The sequence below is a fragment of the Phoca vitulina genome, unplaced genomic scaffold, assembly GCF_004348235.1.
Source record: "Phoca vitulina isolate PV1807 unplaced genomic scaffold, GSC_HSeal_1.0 scaffold13, whole genome shotgun sequence".
NCBI classification, from domain to species: domain Eukaryota; kingdom Metazoa; phylum Chordata; class Mammalia; order Carnivora; family Phocidae; genus Phoca; species Phoca vitulina.
This window is the reverse complement of record NW_022589716.1, coordinates 9,073,162-9,095,782: the sequence shown is the minus strand read 5'-3', so window position 1 is coordinate 9,095,782 and position 22,621 is coordinate 9,073,162. Positions and strand designations below refer to the sequence as shown.

Sequence of the window (22,621 nt, the reverse complement as noted above, 5' to 3'; positions counted from 1 at the left end):
AGGGGCAGAGGAAAAGGGAATGAGAGTCCCAAGTAAACTCTGTGCTGAGCATGGAGCCCAAGTTGGGGCTTGATCTCATGACCCCAAGATCACAACTGGAGCTGAAACCAAGAGTTGGGCACTCAACCAACTGCGCCACCTAGGCACTCCATTTTGTTGAGAGTTTTTTTCATGAAAGCATGTTGAATTCTGTCAAGTGCTTTTTCTGCATCTACTGAGATTATCATATGATTTCAATGTATCATTCCATTAATGTGGTATATCACCTTTACGCCAAACAATCCTTGAATTCCAGAAATAAATCCCACTTGTTCATGGTGTATGATCCTATTAATGAGCTGCTGAATTTGATTTGCTAGTATTTTGTTGAGAATTTTTGCATCTCTATTCATCAGAGATATTGGTCTGTAGATTTCTTTTCTTGTTTTTTTTTATTATGTTCAGTTAGCCAACATACAGTACATCATTAGTTTTTTATGTAGTGTTTAATGATTCATTAGTTGTGTATAACACCCAGTGCTCATCACAACACATGCCCTCCTTAATACCCATCACCTGGTTACCCCATTCCCCCAGCTTCTTTTAAATTTTTTTTTTTTTTAAGATTTTATTTATTTGCGAGAGAGAGAATGAGAGACAGAGAGCATGAGAGGGAGGAGGGTCAGAGGGAGAAGCAGACTCCCTGCTGAGCAGGGAGCCCGATGTGGGACTTGATCCCAGGACTCCAGGATCATGACCCGAGCCGAAGGCAGTCGCTTAACCAACTGAGCCACCCAGGCGCACCCCCCCCCCCCCCGCTTCTGTAACCCTCAGTTTAGTGTCCTTATATGACTTTTGGTATCAGGGTAATGCTGGCCTTGTAAAATAAGTCTGTGAATGTTCCCTCCTCTTCAATTTTGTGGAAGAATTTGAGAAGGACTGGTATTCATTCTTCTTAAATGTTCAGTAGAATTCACCCACGAAGCCATTTGGTCCTCAGCTTTTCTTTGTTGGGAAGTTTTTGATTACTGATTTACTCTCCTTACTTATTACTAGTCTGTTCAGCCTTTCTATTTCTTCTCGATTTAGTCTTGGTAGGTTGTATGTTTCTATCTAGATTGTCCAATTTGTTGGCATATAATTATTCACACTAGTCTCTTATGATCATTTATATTTCTGTTGTATCAGTTGTAATGTCCTCTTTCATCTATAAATTCATTTATTGAGTTCTTTCCTTGGCAAGTCTAGCTAAAGGTTTGTCAATTTTGTTTATCTTTTAAAAAAAACCCAACTCTTAGTTTCCTTCCTTGATCTTTTCTATTCTTTTTCTGTTCATTTTCTGTATTTTTAGCAGAGCTTTATCTCCTTCCTTCTGCTAAATTTGGACTGATCTTTATCTCCTTCCTTCTGCTAAATTTGGACTTAGTTATTTTTCTAGTTCTTTGAGGTATAAAGTTCAGTTATTTGAGATTTTTCTTAATGTAGGCATTACTATAAACTTTCCTCTTAGAACTGATTTATTTATTTAATGTTTGATAAGTTTTAGTATGCTGTGTTTCCATTTTTTTGTCTCAAGATTTTTTTTTTTTTAATTTCCCTTTTGATTTCTTCTGTGACCCACTGGTTATTCAGGAGTGTGGTGTTTAATTCTCAAATATTTGTGAATTTTCTGGCTTTCTTCCTGTTATTGATTTCTAGTTTCAAATCATTGTCATAAGAAAAGATATTTCATATAATTTTAATCTTCTTAAATTTGTTAATACTTATCTTGTGGCCTAACATCTGATCTATCCTGGAGATTGTTCCACGTGCACTTGAGAAGAATGTATATCCTACTCTGCTTTAGGATGGAATATTCTGTATATGTGTGTTAGGTCCATTAGGTCCTAAGTATAGGGACCTAAGTCAAGTCTAATGTGTCCTTATTGATTTTCTGTCTGATCTATCCAATATTGAAAGTGGGGCATTGACGTCCCCTACTATTACTGTGCTGTCGTCTATTTCTCCCTTTAGTTTTGTTAATATTTGCTTTCTATATTTAGGTGCTCTGAAGTTGGGGGCATATACGTTTACATCTGTCATATGCTCTTAATGAACTGACTCTTTCATCATTATATAATCACTTATTTGTCTCATTACAGCTTTTAACTGAAAGTCTATTTTGTCTGATATAAGAATAGCTACCACTGCCATCTTTTGGGTATCTTTTTTCTATCCCTTTCCTTTCAGCCTATGTGTGTCCTCAAAGCTAAAGTAAGTCTGTTATACGTAACATATTCTTGGATCATTTCTTAATCTATTTAGCCACTCTATATCCCTGATTGAGAATTTAATCCATTTATATTTAAAGTAATTTCAGTAGGGAGGGATTCATTATTGCCATTTAAATAAACAGTTTTCTGGGAAAAAAAAGTTTTGTTTTCTGGCTCTTTTTGTAGTTCCTTTATTCCTGTCCCCCTCTCTTGCTATCTTTCTCTGTGAATTGATGATTTTCCATAGTGGTATGCTTATGCTTTGATTCCTTTCTCTTTATTTTGCATGTATCTACTGTAGGTTTTTGCTTTCTGGTTACATGAGGCTTACATAAAAATCTTATAGCTGTAACAGTCTATTTTAGGATAATTACAACTTAACTTCAATCCCATACAAAATCTCTACCCTTTTACTCAACACCTCCCCCTTTATGTTTTGGATGTTCCAATTTATATGTTTTTATATTGTGTATCCATTAGCAACTTATACTAGCTATAGTTATTTTTTTCATGTTTCAAGTTTTTATTTAAATTCTAGTTAGAATATTACATAGAGTGTAATATTGGTTTCAGGAGTAGAATTTAGTGATTCATTACCTACATATAACACCCAGTGCTCCTCACAACAAGTGCCCTCCTTAATATCCATCACCCATTTAGCCCATCCCCGACCCACCACCCCTCCAGCAACCCTCAGTTTCTTCTCTATAGTTAAGAGTCTCTTATGGTTTGCCTCCCTCTCTATTTTTTCTTCCCCTATGTTCATCTGTTTTGTTTTCTTAAATTCCACTATGAAACCATTTGGTATTTGCCTTCCTCTGACTGACTTAATTTGTTTAACACAATAAACTCTAGCTCCATACATGTTGTTGCAAATGGCAAGACTTTATTCCTTTTCATGGCTGAGTAATATTCCATTGTACATATTTATCCATTCATCAGTCAATGGACATTTAGGTTCTTTCCATAATTTGGCTATTTTTGATAATACTGCTATAAACCTCAGGGCACATGTGCCCCTTTGAATCAGTATTTTTGTATCCTCTGGGTAAATACATAGTAATGCAATTGCTGGGTCATAGGGTAGTTCTATTTTTAACTTTTTGAGGAACCTCCATACTGTTTTGCAGGGTGGCTGTACCAGTTTGCATTCCCACCAACAGTGTAAGAGTGTTCCCCTTCCTCCATACATCCTAGCCAACACCTGTTTTTTCTTGTGTTGTTGATTTTAGCCATTCTGACTGGTGTGAGGTGATATCTCACTGTAGTTTTGATTTATATTTCCCTGATGATGAGTGAGGTTGAGCATCTTTTCATGTATCTGTTGACCATCTGGATGTCTTTTTTTGAAAAATGTCTGTTCATGTCTTCTGCCCATTTCTTAACTGGATTATTCATTATTTTGGGTGTTGAGTTTGATAAGTTCTTTATAGATTTTAGATACTAACCCTTTATCAGATATGTCATTTGTAAATATCTTCTCCCATTCTGAAGGCTGTCTTTTAGTTTTGTTGATTGTTTCCTTTGCTGTGCAGAAACTTTTTATTTTTATGAAGCCTCAATAGTTCATTTCTGCTTCTGTTTCCCATGCTTCCAGAGATGTGTATAGTAAGAAGCTGCCAAGACTGATCTCAAAGATCTCTTTCTGCCTGTGTTCTCCTCTAGGATTTTAGTGGTTTCCTGTCTCACATTTAGGTCTTTCATCCATTTCGAATTTATATTTGTGTATGGTGTAAAAAAGTGGTCTAGTTTCATTCTTCTGCATGTTGCAGTCCAGTTTTCCCAACACCATTTGTTGAAGAGACTGTCTCTCTTCCATTGGATATCCTGCTTTGTCAAAAATTAGTTAACCATATAGTTGTGGGTCCATTTCTGGGTTTTCTATTCTGTTCCATTGATCTATATGTCTGTTTTTGTGTCAGCTACAGTTACTTCAAAATTTTCTGTCCTTTAACCTTTATACTAGAGTTATAGAACACCATATTACAGCATTGGAGTATTCTATATACTTATATAGTCAAATTCAGAATATACTTATATAGTCAAATTCAGAATAATCCAATGCTACAGAACACTCATGAAAGAAACTGAAGAAGACACAAAAAGATGGAAAAATATTCCATGCTCATGGATCGGAAGAATAAACATTGTTAAAATGTCTATGCTACCAAGAGCAATCTATACCTTTAATGCCATCCCAATCAAAATTCCAATGACATTTTTCAAAGTGCTGGAACAAACAATCCTAAAATTTGTATGGAATCAGAAAAGACCCTGAATCACCAAGGAGATGTTGAAAAAGAAAAACAAAGCTGGGGGCATCACGTTGCCTGATTTCAAGCTATATTACAAAGCTGTGATCACCAAGACAGCATGGTAGTGGCACAAAAACAGACATACAGACCAATGGAACAGAATAGAGAGCCCAGATATGGACCCTCAACTCTATGGTCAAATAATCTTTGACAAAGCAGGAAAAAAACATGCAATGGAAAAAAGACAGTCTCTTCAATAAATGGTGCTGGGAAAATTGGACAGCCACATGCAGAAGAATGAAACTCAACCACTCTCTTACACCATACACAAAGATAAACTCAAAGTGGATGAAAGACCTCAATGTGAGACAGAAATCCATCAAAATCCTAGAGGAGAACATAGGCAGGAACCTCTTTGACATCGGCCACAGCAACTTCTTTCAAGATACATCTCCAAAAGCTAGTGAAACAAAAGCAAAAATGAACTTTTGGGACTTCATCAAGATAAAAAGCTTCTGCACAGCAAAGGAAACAGTCAACAAAACAAAGAGGCAACCCACAGAATGGGAGAATATATTTGCAAATGACACTACAGATAAAGGGCTGGTATCCAAGATCTATAAAGAACTTCTCAAACTCAACACCCAAAAAACCAAATAATCAAGTCAAAAAATGGGCAGAAGATATGAAAAGACACTTCTCTGAAGAAGACATACAAATGGCTAACAGACACATGAAAAAATGTTCATCATCATTAGCCATTAGGGAAATTCAAATCAAAACCACATTGAGATACCACCTTACACCAGTTAGAATGGCAAAAATTGACAAGGCAAGAAACAACAAATGTTGGAGAGGTTGTGGAGAAAGGGGAACCCTCTTACACTGTTGGGGGGAATGCAAGTTGGTACAGCCACTTTGGAAAACAGTGTGGAGGTTCCTCAAAAATTAAAAATAGAGCTACCCTATGACCCAGCAATTGCACTACTGGGTATTTACCCCAAAGACACAGATGTAGTGAAAAGAAGGGCCATATGCACCCCAATGTTCATAGCAGTAATGTCTGCAATAGCCAAACTGTGGAAAGAGCCGAGATGCCCTTCAACAGATGAATGGATAAAGAAGATGTGGTCCATATATACAACGGAATATTACTCAGTCATCAGAAAGGATGAATACCCAGCTTTTACATCAACATAGATGGGACTGGAGGAGATGATGCTAAGTGAAATAAGTCAAGCAGAGAAAGTCAATTATCACATGGTTTCACTTATTTGTGGAACATCAGGAATAGCATGGAGGACATTAGGAGAAGGAAGGGAAAAATGAAGGGGGGGGTAGGAGGGAGAGATGAACCATGAGAGACTATGGACTCTGAGAAACAAACAGGGTTTTAGAGGGGAGGGGGGAGGGAGGATTGGCTAGCCTGGTGATGGGTATTAAGGAGGGCACGTACTGCATGGAGCACTGGGTGTTATACGAAAACAATGGATCGTGGATCACCACATCAAAAACTAATGATGTATTGTACGGTGACTAACATAACATAATAAAATTAAAAAAAAAACAAAAAACAAAACATCTTTTCATTTCAGCTTGAAGAACTTGCAGCATTTCTTTTAAGTCAGTCTAGTAATTTTGAACTCCCTCAGCTTTTGTCTGGGAAAATCTTTATATCTCCTTTATTTCTGAAGGACAACTTTCCTGGGTAAAGTATTCTTGGCTGGCAGGTTTTTTGTTTTTTTTTTTTTCCTTTCAGCACTTTGAACATATATCATCCCATTTTCTCCTGGCCTGCAAGGTTTCTGCTAAGAAATATGCTCATAGCATCATGGGGGGTGCCTTGTAAGTGACAAGCTTCTTTTTTCTTGTTGCTTTCAAGATTCTTTGATTTTTAAACAGATTTATTGTAATGTCTTGGAGAAGATCTCTTTGAGGATTGAAATTGTTTGGAGACCTATGAATATCATGGATATCCAAAGATTTGGATATCCAAATCTTTCCCCAGATTTAGAAAGTTCTCAGCCACTATCACCTTAAATAAGCTTTCTGCCCCTTTCTCCTTCTCTTCTTTGGTACTCTAATAATGTGTAGATTAATTCTTTAAATGGTGTCCTAGAAGTCCCACAGGATTTCTTCATTCTTTTTCAATTTATCTGTCTTTGAGTTCACTGATTCTCCTGCTTGGTCCATTCTGATCTTGAAGCTCTCTATTGAATTCCTCAGTGTTTGTATCCTTCAGCTCCAATATTTATTTGGTTACTTTTTATGTTTTCTATCTTTCTGCTGAACTTTTCATTTTGTTCTTATATTATTTACCTGATTTTGTTGAATTGTTCTTCTGTTTGAGCTATAAGCTCTCTGAGCATCTTTAGAACAATTATTTTGAATTATTTATCAGGCAATTGGTGTATTTCCATTTCTTTAAGGGTCACTGAAAGTTTACTGTGTTCCTTTGGTGGTATCATGTTTCCTTGATTTTCATGATTCCTGTACTCTTGAATAGTTGTCTGTGCATGTGAAGAGCAGTCACTTCTTCCAGACTATACTGACTGACTTAGATAGAGGAAAGACCTTCACCAATGGGTGGGGACATGCCAGAGAATGCTGTGACTCTGGGCCTAGCGGTGCAGGGTGCTAAGTACATGTGGCAGCTCTGGGCCCAAGAGTGTATATCTCACTGGTTTAGGCCACATAGGTCCACAACATCACCATGTGATCCTTGTGGAGAGCTGCAGAGGGTCCACAGTGTCTGCAATGGTTGTTGGGGTCCTCAGTGGCTCTTCCAAGTCCAGCAGCTAGGAATGTGGGCAGACAGCAGTGGTGGCCAGAGCTGGTAGTATGTATTACCCTCAGCTGCAGATACCTGCAAAATGTCAGGGGAAAGCTGCAGACACAGAGGTAATTTTAAGGGCTGGGACCAGGAGAAGAGGCTGATGCCAATTGCACATGCACTAGCAACTGCAGGGGCCCTGGTTATTGGCATGCATTTGTGCAGCTGTAGAGGCAGTGGAGACTGGGACAGGAGTTGGGTTGGCAATATGCAGGTGCATAGCTGCAGGGGCTAGCTTTGGGTGAGTCCATCGATGCAGGCCATTGACAAGTGTCAAGGGCAAATATGGACCCATAAGCAGCGGTGGGGGCCTTGGCTGCTGGCATACACTCCTGTGTTTACAGGAGTTCACCATGGGAGCATGCACGCCAATGGAGGCCAGTGACAGAAGTCAGGCTAGCAGTGTGCAGGTATACAGCTGCAGGGGCTAGGCATGAACATATGCACAACCATGGGGGTCAGCCATGGGAGTCTAGGCTGGTATGTTACATGTGCATAGCCACAGAGCAGGGGCTGGCTGCTGCATATTTCATGCCCCAGCAAGGGGTGGGGAGAGAGCAGGAGGTGCTCAGGGGGCTGGAATCTGTGAATGCAAATACCTGTGGGGTGAAAAACTTGGTGAAAAAATATGCAGGGGTTCTGTGGCAGCTTCGCTGGCCACCGGTTTCTTCAAAGGTGGAAGATGCTGGGGTCCTCTGTGAGCAGTCTGCTGGGGTCCATGACAAGGTCCTCAGTGATGAAAGCTGCAGGGGTTTGTAGCATCTATAAGGGTAGCTGAAGTCCTCGGCAGTGAAGGCTGCTGGGATCCTATGCAGAGCAGGCCAGTGGGAACCATGGTCACTCTCGCTGCATGGCTGATACAGGTAGCCCCTGCCCTTTTCCTTGTTCCTACCTATCTCTAGTTGTCTCAGCTTTGCCAGTCTCTGGGTGGGGTAAAACTGAAGTGGGTCCTCTTATACAGTGGCCTGAAGGGCTGGGTAAGCTGGTTACTCCTCCTCCTCTCCTTTTTCCTAGAGAGGGGAACTCTTTTAAGCCAGGAGTTCTTTCTTGGTGCTGAGCAGTGCCATCCTGGGGTATGGAATGATGCAGCAAAATAAAACTGTTCTTCCTACCCTTTTGTATAGTTACTCTGAGGTTTTGCTCTACTGTCTTACTGAGGCTTCTTAAGTGATAGCTTTCTTCTGAGCTCTCCCAGAGCTATTTTTCATTTGTGCCTAATTGTTGATCTTCATGGGGGACAGAGGATGGAAAACTCCTATTCCACCATCTTGGTGATATCACCACCCTGGAAAATTTTTAATAAGATTTCTTCAGTAATTTTCTTTCTTTTTCTCTGTTCTCTCCTCTGAAACTCCATTATCTGGATATTGGACCTCTTGGATCAAACCTCTAACATTTCTCTCCTATTGATAATTTTTTGTTGCTGTCACCCTATTTTCTAATCTTTGTATCAAGTTTATCCCTGTTATCTCATTTGTAATTTTCTAGAGCTCCTTTGATTGCTTCTTAGATTGCTCCACTCTGTCTCCTTGTTGTTTCCTCATTTCTCTTTGCAGACAGCAACCATCATTTTCTTCTACTGACTGTCTGTTTCTTCCAAGTTCCTTTCACATGTATTTGTTCTGGTCTCTAACTTTTATGGGAGGTTTCCTCCAATGTTTATTGATGCTTGGCTGTTTGGAAGTGCTGTGTAGGATCTACTGAACACTGGGTTTCACTGTATGGAGGTCGGGGAAAAGGAGTGGTCATCTCATCCAACAGCTTTAAATACCACATATACTTTGATGACTTTAAAATTGTTATATCTGAACTTCACTTCTGAGGTCCAGACTTCCAACATCTCAGTTTGGCAGTTTAAAAGGCATGTCAAACTTGAAAGGAAAAACCAGACCAATATATTGATCCCCACTGCTGTATTCCCAAACCTGCTTCTCCCAAAATGTTTCCTATTCTACTTTTATAAGGTCAAAATTGGGAAGATCAAAACATAGGAGTCAGTCTTCTTTGTACACACATACCAAATCATATGTACACACATACATTCTTTTTTGTACACACATACCAAATCAATCTATCAACAACTCTGAATGGATTTATCTCCAACACACATTCATAATCCAACAATTTCTTACTACATCCTTTGCTCCGACTCTAGCCCAAATATTGAAAATTAAAATCTTTTTGCTTTAATGACTGCTCCCTGCTTCCATTCTTGCCCTACTCCAGTCCTTCTGCGCACACCAGCCGGAGGGATCCTTTTAAAATGTAAGACAGATCATGTGATTCCCCTGCTCAAATACCTTCGTAGGCTTTAAATAAAATGCAAAATCCTCACCAAAAATAGAATCCTCTAAGCCACCATTGTGAGGGAGGTTCTTAGCCTCAACCTCTCAATCACCCTTCACTTTCCACATCTAATTAATCAAATTGATTTTTATTTACTAACATCTACATTCTCTACTGCATTTCTTCTTCATTCTTATTGCTGTCTAGCCATTATTTATTGCCCGAGCCACTTCTGTGGTCTCCTTCCTCCCTGATTCCAGTCTTCTGCATTTTACATTTTCTATAGACAGAGACAGCATTTAAAACCCATATCCGGGGGCACCTGGGTGGCTCTGTCAGTTATGTATCCGACTCTGATTTTAGCTCAGGTCATGATCTCAGGGTTGTGAGATTGAGCCCCGAATTGGGCTCCATGCTGGACATGGAACCTGCTTGAGATTCTCTCTCTCTCTCTCCCTCTCTTAAAAAAAATAAACACACCCATATCTATATCCAATCATGTTACTCCCATGGTTACATCAGACTGTTGGAGGGCGTGCAATTTGGGGCTTACAAAACTCTTCATGATCTGACCCTTGCCTCCTTCTGCACCTTACTTTCCCGATCACTAATGCATACTTACATGCCAAAGTTACCAAATACCTTATAGTTTCCTGGAACTACCACTTCCTATGCTGTTGTGCCATTTTGGAATGTCTCTCCTTGTTTGTCCTCTGGGTGAACCCCCGTCCACCCCTCAAGGCTCACCTTGAGTATTATTGCCACTGGAAGCTTTCATTGATTTTTTTCCAGCCCCAAGTAATCAGTCACTCCCTCTAACAACATCAGTGTATATGCAGCACATATATTGCAATTGCTTGCTTGTGGTCTATTTGATCCCACTAGAATAGTTTCTAAACATGGGGGCCATGTATAGACTTCATGGACAATCATCAGAAGGAACTGTCAATTCCCTAAAATGGAGTGTAAAACTTTGTATGCAAAACCATACTTGCGCTGTCCTAGGAAGAAATTCTATCTGATCTTCATGACCCAGAAAGGTTTAAGATCCAATACTCCAGATGGTGATATTCTTAAAGGAAGGGATAAGTCTTGTTCATCTTTAATCTCTACATCCCATGCTTATCACATAGTTAGGGTAACTATACACAAATGCTTTTGAACACTAGCAAATATACATAAGCAATTGATATGTTACTTGTATATTATTTAGGCAAATTTCCAAAGATCCTCGACCAGGCAACATACTTCATATTTTTGAAGTTCCCTATAAAAATTACATTTTTCTTAAAGAAAAACTTATAATTCTTTCTAAAACCTGTAATTCTCACCAAAAAATAATTCTCAAATACATAACTCCTCAAAGTTTTAGCCAGTCCCTTTGTCTAAGCTTAATAGTCACCCGAGGTTTCTGATGTTTGTTTGTTTTACCTCAAATTTTTTTACCTTTCTTTTAGTTACTTCTCATTCAGCCTGTAAAATGTAATCTTGGTCATTAATTAACTCAAAACATTTTAATAACAGCACTGGGTGTTATACGAAAACAATGAATCATGGAACACTACATCAAAAACTAATGATGTACTGTATGGTGACTAACATAACATAATAAAATTAAATTAAATTAAAAAAAATAACTGCCAATAGACAGCTAAGGATGCATCAGGTCTCTTAGAAATACTGGTACATTACTTCCAGGTTTAATCGTTACATTAACCAATAAATTGGCTCTTTACAGCTTCAACTACCTTCTCTTTTTAAGAGGTGGGGAGAGACAGAATTTTGGTAACTGCTGCAGGCTGAAGGAGCTCCATTCACCACAAAAACCAATAGATAAATGATCCCTGGATATTATGGTACAGCTTTACACAGTAATTCCATTTAGAAAGCAAAGGAGGTATGTAGCATCAGAATAAGGAAGACCCCTTACATAACAATGGGACAAAGACAAAGGAACAACTTTAGCAATATTGTTTCATAATGTAAATAGGGAAAATAAAGGAGAAAAAATGAGGTGTGCAGGAACAAACTTACCCTGTGTTAGATTTCTTACCATTTTATAGAGATCTGAGACACTAATCTGGTCTGAATCCACTACTTCAAAGTCCTTTCGGGGCACCAAGTCCAGGCCCAAATGCCTAGTAAACAGAAAGAACACACTCAGCATGCCATGTCCTCAGATTACTCATCTCTCTTTGTGTGCCCAGAAGCTCATAACTGCCATGACCTTGCGGACAGAGCTTGAGACACTACCCCAGCAGGGACATGCTTTTATCCAGTAACACGTAATTGTGCTCACCTTAAGGTAAATAAATGAGGCTGGGGATTTTAAGACTGACAATTTTAATCACCAAGCAGTTCCCCCTTGTGATGGTAAAAAGAACTCATTCAGTATCATGTCTATAAGAGACTGCTTGAGTTCATTAAGGATGTATTTTCTATAGATTATTAGTAAGTCATGTTTTATTTTTCTCTTCCTCCCAATCCTACAAGTATGTTCAAGGCTCAGTCATGCATTACTTTCATTAGGATGAAAAAATTATTCAGGGTCCAAGTAGATTTGTAATTCAAACACATAAAAAATCACCCTCCAAAAGATACTGAACTAAAAAAAATGTATGTTTTAATTGAGTTTTTATCTCATTTTCAATTTAATTAATACTGGCATTGGTTATAGTAAAGACCTTACCACACATTAGCCAATGTCTTTTTTTTTTTCAGTTCACCCATGTGTGTTTGTTTATTTGTTTTGTTTTTTTAATATTTTATTTATTTATTTATTTGACAGAGAGAGACACAGCGAGAGAGGGAACACAAGCAGGGGGAGTGGGAGAGGGAGAAGCAGGCTTCCCGCCAAGCAGGGAGCCCCATGTGGGGCTCGATCCCAGGACCCTGGGATCATGACCTGAGCTGAAGGCAGATGCTTAACAACTGAGCCACCCAGGCGCCCCCATGTGTGTTTATTTGTATAGCCAGCACACATGGTTATTATTCCTGATACATTTTAAATTCCTTGTTTTCTTCTCTCACAGGTGTGATCAAGGCTTTTACTTCTAAAAAGAAATCTTAGATGCTCTGTCCTTCCTTAACTTCACAGACAAAAGGAAGCTAATAACATTCTTATTCTAACTGGAAATGTTCATTTGTGTAAAACATCAAAAGTTCTACAATTGTCGATTTTTGACTCTCCGATGATTAGCCAGTATGTTAAGAAACTTTATATGAAAGTTTAATCAAGGAGTACTACTCCTAAAAATACTCCAGGTATTTGGAAGATCTGATATAACTTTCGGAGGGAAGAATAAGAGATGGTGATTAACGATTGATTAAATACGGCAGGCAGTATGAGGCAGTGTAAATAACTTCAGACAGCCAGAACTCTTGCATTCAAATATGGCACATAATTTATGTTCAGTAAATGTTAGCTCTTTTCTCACTCTCTAAACCTGGAGTCAAATGGAGTTAGGGGGTTGTGAACCCTGAAATTGCTTTCAACAGTATGTGTGTGTGTTCATGTATGAATTTTTTCTGAGGAGAGGGTCTATAACTCTCATCAGGGCTTCAGAGCTGCTCTGTGACCACCCTATACTCCAACACAAGGGTTATAAATTACTGTATCTAGCAAAAGTATTCCGTAGACAATGAAAGGAGAAGTATGTATTTTTTTCTCTTCAACTAGACTATGAACCACTGTTAGAAAATACTAGCAAAACTAATTCTGTAGGCTCTTTCTGTGCATAAAACTGCCACTTATTTAAAATAAAACCATGTGAGGGGCGCCTGGGTGGCTCAGTCATCAGCTCAGGTCGTGGTCCCAGGGTCCTGGGATTGGGCCCCGCGTCGGGCTCCCTGCTCAGTGGGAAGCCTGCTTCTCCCTCTCCCCCTGCTTGTGTTCCCTCCCGCTGTTTCTGTCAAAAAATAAATAAAAATCTAAAAAAAACCCCAAAAAACAAAAACCATGTGAAAAAATAAATTTAAAAAACCATGTGTACATCCAAAATGCATTTGTTTTATTTATAATTTATAACCTATTTATAGGAAGAGATATGAAGAGGTTAAAGAAGTTGCAGTAAGATTGCTAAAACAAAAATAGAAAATCAAACGTATATGAAAAAGGTAGAAGCAAACATACTAATTGCATAGGTTAATATGATAACCACGATTAAGAATCAAAATTCAGATTGGTACTTTTTAGCAGGCAAGAAAAAAAGAAAAACCTGTTTTTCTACTAAAAGATAAAAACTCAAGTTCTTCTATTATATAACTTACATCATCCTTTAATACAAAAACATGAATTTTTATAGGGTGTCTGGGTGGCTCATTGGTCAAGCATCCAACTCTTGATTTTGGCTCAGGTCATGATCTGAGGGTTGTGAGATCTAGGCCCATGCTGGGCTCTGTGCTGGGCATCGAGCCTACTTAGGATTCTCTCTCCCTCTGCCCCTCTCCCCCATGCTTGTGCTCTCTCTTTCTCTAAAAGAGGGGGAGAGAGAGAGAGAGAGAAACATGACTTTTTAAAGAAGAAATAACTTTTGGTACTAGGTGCAAAAAAAAAAAATCGTCAGTTTTGCATGATGAAATCAGTAATACACTGTTGGCCTTAACTATGATAGTTTACAGTTTAATGGCAAAACCATGCTATTGAATCTGATTATTGAAGTTAATGTACTTAAGTTGATAAGAGATTTAATTTTTCTACCACTGGGATCCTGTCTTCTTATATCAAAAAATACTGCATTTAGTCACTTCATATTAGTTATTCTTAATTTCTCTGATATAATGTCCGGTCTCTGGCTTCCAGCACTTCCTGCATGTAAAGGCAGCAGCATCACAGAAAGCAAGAGAAAGATGAAGCACATCCTTTCTACCTCTCTTGTCATAAAAATCAATTTACATCATAAAGATAATTTTGCAGGTATGACCTCAAAGTATTTAAAATACTTCTATATGCATGTAGAAAAACAGTGGGAAGATCAAAAAATGACTTTAGTATTTATATGAGGGAAACTGAATCATACATTTGATCACTAAAAAACATTTTCCAATTTTCTATAGTTAGCTATTGAAACTTTCTAAAATACAACAATGAAGAATCAAATTTCATAAATATTCTTTAACCATTAGTTCTCATAAAATATATAACAGTTTAACTATTACAATTAAGTAACAAAAAGGACTGTGTGAATATTCCAATCAAAACAGGTATTTTCAAAACAACAGCACTAGAAAAAAATCCCAGTGGACCTAAGTCAATAGGGCTAGGATTGAGTGCATGTGCTTTGTGGTTGTGCACCATACACAGCGATGGGCTGTCTAGACTGACATTTATGCAAACTCTGTCTTAGCACTGTGACACCCTTAGCTTGCTTGTCCATTCATCTACCCATGCATACACCCATCCACTCACCCCACAGGTACTCTCTGAGGACCTATCATTTCCCACCAGTGGTCCTGGATACAGGGAATACAGCAGTTTTGAGTCAAGCAAATGTTCATATTCATCTGGGAGCAGTGTTTTCTGTCTCCTAGAAGTCAGTAGAGCACAGTACCTTTTAGTTTCTTGATGTCATTATCTTAGGAAATAAGAAAATTATTAATGGGTGATCTGATAAAATGAAGACTGAGTTCCTTCTCCTGAGATAGTCTTCAAAGGAGGAAGAGTAGTTTTCAAAAGCTAACTTGGAGGACTGGCCTCACTGGAAAAAGGCAGAGATGCTGTACAGTGAGAAGCCACACACATTCACTACAAATTTCATTCTGGAAAAGAGGTTTCTGGCTATTTCTCCTTGTGGTTTACTCTAAGAACAGTGAACAGCAGGTGCAGAGAGTGGTTAATTTAGTCTTTTCTCTGTCTTCCCAGCACAGGGAGGCAGGGCAGCGGAGTACTGAGGAGCATGGGTTCTAGTGTCAAACTGCCTGATTTGCACTTTGGCTCTTCCCCCAGGCCACACTGTCCTATCTACTATCACAGGCTGTTGGAAAGCATTTAGCACACTGTCTGGAATTGTAAACTACTACTGCTGTTATAATTATCATAATTATGTGTTACATCATTAGCCAAAATACGGCCTAAAGTACAAGGACTGGGATCAAAGAGATACAGTGTCTGAAAAAGAGACTCTTGAACAGATCAACACAAGCAGGAGGTATACATCTATGCATATCTATATACAGATGTAGTATAGAGCTGCGTTTTCAAAAATGGTCTTACTAATTGTTTAGGTGAACAGTCTTCACAAAAACATTTAGTGTTGTCTCACCACCTGCCATTGATCACTCATTCATTCACTCCAGTAATTCAATAAATATTTATTAGCACCGACTCTGTGCTAGGTTCATGCTGAACTTAGGGACACAGCAGTGTATAAGAGATACTCCTGGTCCTGCATTCTTTCATGTGCACCTCTTTAAAGACCCTGAATCTCTATATCAAATTCTTTGAATTTTACATTTCTTTAGAATGTTCTATATTCTATTCTATTTTCCATTGTATTTTTTCTTCTGTCATTCCTCATCTGAACCACAGAACATAGAAAATAATGTGAAGTCAATTAATTATAAACAATGGATATTTTAAGTTATCAGGACTCAGTTTTCCCCCCAAATTGGTTGAGAAAGGCTAGAGATATTAAGATTTCCTGTATGCACCAGATGAATCATTGAACACTACATCAAAAACTAATGATGTACTATATGTTGGCTAATTGAATTTAAACAAACAAACAAAAAAAGATTTCCTGTATGTACTGGCTTTTTCTAATACTTACCGTAAAAAGAGCATATAGATAATAACTACACTAATGAAAGCATAGTTTATTTATACTTATATAATAATATAATAAGACATAAATAATAATAGCTACCCTTTACTGAACATTTACTTGGGATAGGCATTTTATATATATTATCTTTAAGCAATATGGGAAGTAGATAGTATTAGATCCATTTTATAATTGAGGAAACTGAAGTCCAGAGAGGTTAACGAAGTGGACTATGAAGGGGGCAGAGGTGGGCTTGTCTCAAACTAGGTCTGTCTTACTCTGAGCCTATGGTATTTCCACCATACCTGCTATCTTTCTACTAAGAACCATTGAAGTTAAATACTAATAAGTGACTGTAATCAATTCAGTCATAATAGTTTGAGGGATGATTTTGTGCAAATATATCAATCCAGAAGGAAACAAATACAGATTGGTGAATGAGGGGCCACCAGTCATAAGAACAAACCTATTTTATTAGGTAGATTCACACTCACATAGTGCCTGCCAAGTGCAGACATTGTGCTAAGTGCAAGGTATGATGATGAGCAAAACAGATGCACAAAGAGTGAGTAAGATAAAGAAATTTAGTCATCTGAACATAACTTCATGGAAGGATTTTTGACACATGCACACTTTAAACATCGTTATCTCAGACTTTTTGGATATAGCAAGGTACTAACTGATGGGCACAACACCCTGTATCAGAATAACTTTAAGAAGAAGTTGTTGGAAACTTCTGCTAATTTCAGGTGTCCCGAAGCTGGAAAATATCACCACATCCTTAAAGGGAAAGTACTGAACCATAAACCCTTCTGAATCCTAGCTAAAAATCTACTCAGAGGAAATTTGTTGGCGTGAAGGAGGGGGTGGCATTATTTTCTGCATACTACAGCCCAAACTTCTGCTTGTGCTGCTTCCTCTAAAAACAATTCCCTTGGTGAAGGATATAAACTGGGGGAAGAAAGGGACATGGGTGGGTTAGGATATATGAAAATCTGAGGGAGAGGGTATAAAACAGAGGGGGAGTAGAGAGACTATGATAGAGGGAGAGAAAGACAATATAAGAACTAGAAATTATATATTTATTGGTGATTTGTCTTAAATGTAGAGACTTCAGTATAAAAATATACGCATTATTTCATTTGATAATCTACAGAAACATCATTCTAATTCAACAAAAGCTTGTAAAATGCTTACACCATATTCAAATCTGTACTTTCGTCCTAAAGAAGTACAAAAATCTTATAAATTATTCTATGAATAAAGCATTTCTTACTTAGGTATTTTTCTAAGGCAAAGATCAATTAACCTGTGGGTCCTGGGTTAACAGGAGTTTAACTTAGGTATGCTATAGTAGCGATGAGATTAGAATGAGAAGAAACTTTTAGCAAAATTTTTATGGAAGGTGTGGAAAATATTAACACATTGAAATTATATTGCTAGACAAATTGTTTTAAAATTCCATTGGAGAGGATGTAATTAACTGACTTTTTCTTTGAATAGGAGACTTATGCAGAGATAATGGCTAGTTCAGTTGAGCACAACTTTATTTTATGCCCTTCTTGTATTTCAGTTTCTAAAAATGTAAGAACACAACATTTTAAGTGCCAATTTTTAAATGATATAATTTTAGTAATTTTTACTTATGGAGTGAGTATACACATATGCAAACAGGTCAACAAGTATAAGCCATATAAATTTAATTCTGGGATCTTCAATTCTTTTTGCCAAATAAATAAAAATTCTTAATCTCAGGAAACAAAATAAAAATTGTTGTTATGTAGATGTGGAGAGCTCTGCATTTAATTTAAACTCTAAATAAAAGAGTATAATACCAGTTTACTTCCTATCCTTGAAAATTCTAAATCAATGTTAAATCAGATATATACTATGGGACATACAGTGTTCACACTAGGAGAACAGAACAAAGATCAAATAACCCATGGACTAGAAATACTGGCAATAATTTGCTTGGTTTTAAGACTCACACTTAAAAATAATCAGAGAGATGGTAAGGTCCTGCATAAAGTATATGGGCTTTGGGATCAGTTCTGGGTATAAAAACCAGTACTACCACTCACTATGCAACACTGGAAAAAGTACTTTGGAGTCTCAGTGTCCTCATCAGGTAAAACAGAGCTCTTGTCTTGGAAGAGCATAATAGCATTTCATTATAACAATGCATATGTTAGGGGCACCTGGGTCGCTCAGTGTGTTAAGCATCTGACTTCTGGCTTCAGCTCAGGTCATGATCACATGGGTTGTGGGAGCCCTGCATCATGCTCCGTGGGGAATCTGCTTGAGGCTTCTCTCCCCCTGCCCCAACTTGCACATGCACTCCTTCTCTCTCTCTCTAATAAATAAATCTTTAAAAAATGCATATGTTAGACCATGCACTTCCCACAGTGATATAAGTAGATGTACTCAATAATTAATAACTGTTATTAATAACTTCTGAAATAGGTCTTGACAAGGCACAGCTAGGATGTCTGTGTAAGGGCTTATTACACAGTGAGGGGAGGAGCAAGATGGCAAAGGACTAGGAGACCTAAATTTCGTCTGGTCCCAGGAACTCAGCTGGATAGGGATCAAACCATTCTGAACACCAACGAACTCAAGAGGAGATTGAAGAAAAGAATACCAGCAACTCTCTGAACAGAAAGGCGACCACTTTTTGGAAGGTAGGACGTGCGGAAAGTGAATCTGAGGCGATATTCGGGAAGACAGACGGCAGGGGAGGGGGCCTCTGTCAGCCGCTACTGGCAAGTGATAGAACAGCACAGCAGAAAATCGGAACTTTTATTTATTTATTTTTTTAAATTTTATTATGTTATGTTAGTCACCATACAATACATCATTAGTTTTTGATGTGGTGATCCACGATCCATTGTTTTCGTATAACACCCAGTGCTCCATGCAGTACGTGCCCTCCTTAATACCCATCAGCAGGGAGCCAATCCCCCCTCCCCCCTCCCCTCTAAAACCCTGTTTGTTTCTCAGGTCCATAGTCTCTCATTGTTCATCTCTCCCTCCAATTCCCCCCTTCATTTTTCCCTTCCTTCTCCTAATATCCTCCATGTTATTCCTTATGTTCCACAAATAAGTGAAATAAGTCTCTGCTTGACTTATTTCACTTAGCATAATCTCCTCCAGTCCCATCCATGTTGATGTAAAAGTTGGGTATTCATCTTTTCTGATGGCTGAGTAATATTCCATTGTATATATGGACCACATCTGCTTTATCCATTCATCTGTTGAAGGGCATCTCGGCTCTTTCCACAGTTTGGCTATTGTGGACATTGCTGCTATGAACATTGGGGTGCATATGGCCCTTCTTTTCACTACATCTGTGTCTTTGGGGTAAATACCCAGTAGTGCAATTGCTGGGTCATAGGGTAGCTCTATTTTTAAATTTTTGAGGAACCTCCACACTGTTTTCCAAAGTGGCTGTACCAACTTGCATTCCCCCCAACAGTGTAAGAGGGTTCCCCTCTCTCCACAACCTCTCCAACATTTGTTGTTTCTTGCCTTGTCAATTTTTGCCATTCTAACTGGTGTAAGGTGGTATCTCAATGTGGTTTTGATTTGAATTTCCCTGATGGCTAATGATGATGAACATTTTTTCATGTGTCTGTTAGCCATTTGTATGTCTTCTTCAGAGAAGTGTCTTTTCATATCTTCTGCCCATTTTTTGACTTGATTATTTGGTTTTTTGGGTGTTGAGTTTGAGAAGTTCTTTATAGATCTTGGATACCAGCCCTTTATCTGTAGTGTCATTTGCAAATATATTCTCCCATTCTGTGGGTTGCCTCTTTGTTTTGTTGACTGTTTCCTTTGCTGTGCAGAAGCTTTTTATCTTGATGAAGTCCCAAAAGTTCATTTTTGCTTTTGTTTCACTAGCTTTTGGAGATGTATCTTGAAAGAAGTTGCTGTGGGCGATGTCAAAGAGGTTCCTGCCTATGTTCTCCTCAAGGATTTTGATGGATTTCTGTCTCACATTGAGGTCTTTCATCCACTTTGAGTTTATCTTTGTGAATGGTGTTAGAGAATGGTCGAGTTTCATTCTTCTGCATGTGGCTGTCCAATTTTCCCAGCACCATTTATTGAAGAGACTGTCTTTTTTCCATTGCATGTTTTTTCCTGCTTTGTCAAAGATTATTTGACCATAAAGTTGAGGGTCCATATCTGGGCTCTCTATTCTGTTCCATTGGTCTGTATGTCTGTTTTTGTGCCACTACCATGCTGTCTTGGTGATCACAGCTTTGTAATATAGCTTGAAATCAGGCAACGTGATGCCCCCAGCTTTGTTTTTCTTTTTCAACATCTCCTTGGTGATTCGGGGTCTTTTCTGATTCCATACAAATTTTAGGATTGTTTGTTCCAGCACTTTGAAAAATGTCATTGGAATTTTGATTGGGATGGCATTGAAGGTATAGATTGCTCTGGGTAGCATAGACTTTTTAACAATGTTTATTCTTCCGATCCATGAGCATGGAATATTTTTCCATCTTTTTGTGTCTTCTTCAATTTCTTTCATGAGTGTTTTGTAGTTCCTAGAGTATAGATCCTTTACCTCTTTAGTTAGGTTTATTCCAAGGTATCTTATGGTTTTTGGTGCTATTGTAAATGGAATCGTTTCTCTAATTTCTCTTTCTACAGTTGCATTGTTAGTGTATAAGAAAGCAACTGAATTCTGTGCATTGATTTTGTATCCTGCCACATTACTGAATTGCTGGATGAGTTCTAGTAATTTGGGGGTAGAGTCTTTTGGGTTTTCCACATAAAGTATCATGTCGTCTGCGAAAAGAGAGAGTTTGACTTCTTCTTTGCCAATTTGAATACCTTTTATTTCTTTTTGTTGTCTGATTGCTGTTGCTAGGACTTCTAGTACTATGTTGAACAACAGTGGTGAGAGTGGGCATCCTTGACGTGTTCCTGATCTTAAGGGAAAGGCTCTCAGCTTTTCCCCATTGAGGATGATATTCGCTGTGGGTTTTTCATAGATGGATTTTATGAACTTGAGGAATGTTCCCTCTATCCCTATACTCTGGAGAGTTTTAATCAGGAAAGGATGTTGTATTTTGTCAAATGCTTTTTCTGCATCAATTGAGAGGACCATATGGTTCTTCTCCCTCCTCTTATTAAAGTGTTCTATCACATTGATTGATTTGCGAATGTTGAACCATGCTTGCAACCCGGGGATAAATCCCACTTGGTCGTGGTGGATGATCCTTTTAATGTATTGTTGGATCCTATTAGCTAGGATTTTGTTGAGGGTTTTGGAATCCATATTCATCAGGGATATCGGTCTGAAATTCTTCTTTTTGATGGGGTCTTTGCCTGGTTTGGGGATTAAGGTAATGCTGGCCTCATAGAATGAGTTTGGAAGTTTTCCTTCTGTTTCTGTTTTCTGAAACAGCTTAAGTAGAATAGGTATTATTTCTTCTTTGAATGTTTAAAGGTAGAATTCCCCAGGGAATCCATCAGGTCCTGGATTCTTGTTTTTTGGGAGGTTTTTGATCACTGCTTCAATCTCATTACTGGTTATTGGCCTATTCAGGTTGTCAGTTTCTTCCTGTTTCAGTCTTGGCAGCTTATAGGTTTCCAGGAAGGCCTCCATTTCATCCAGATTGCTCAGTTTATTGGCATATAGTTGTTGATAATAATTTCTAATAATTGTTTCTATTTCCTTGGTGTTAGTTGTGATCTCTCCCGTTTAATTCATAATTTTATTAATTTGGGTCCTTTCTCTTTTCTTTTGGATAAGTCTGGCCAGTGGTTTATTGATCTTATTAATTCTTTGAAGAACGAACTTCTAGTTTCGTTGATCTGATCTACTGTGTTTCTGGTTTCTAATTTATTGATCTCTGCTTTAATTTTAATTATTTCTCTTCTAATACATGGCTTAGGCATCGTTTATTGCTTTTTCTCTAGTTCTTTAAGGTGTAGAGTTAGTTGGTGAATTCGGGATTTTTCTATTTTTTTGAGTGAGGCTTGGATGGCTATGTATTTCCCCCTTAGGACTGCCTTTGCAGTATCCCATAGGTTTTGGACAAATGTGTTTTCATTCTCATTGATTTCCATGAATTGTTTAAGTTCTTCTTTGATTTCCTGGTTGACCCAAACATTCTTGAGCAGAGTGGTCTTTAGCTTCCAAATGTGTGAATTTCTGCCAAACTTTTTCTTGTGATTGAGTTCCAGTTTTAGAGCATTGTGGTCTGAGAATATGCAGGGAATAATCTCAATCTTTTGGTA

At 38.1% G+C, this 22,621-nt stretch overlaps 1 protein-coding gene across 4 annotated transcripts in view; it reads right to left on the bottom strand.

Annotated features, from left to right (window-relative positions):
- DOCK3 (dedicator of cytokinesis 3) overlaps nucleotides 1-22,621 on the bottom strand; it is a 571,728-nt gene that overhangs the window by 177,230 nt on the left and 371,877 nt on the right. For all 4 annotated transcript variants that reach the window (XM_032411365.1, XM_032411366.1, XM_032411368.1 and 1 more), the window contains exon 7: nucleotides 11,659-11,743. In XM_032411365.1, the coding sequence (XP_032267256.1) occupies nucleotides 11,659-11,743 (85 nt within the window). The remainder of the gene's footprint in view (nucleotides 1-11,658; nucleotides 11,744-22,621) is intronic.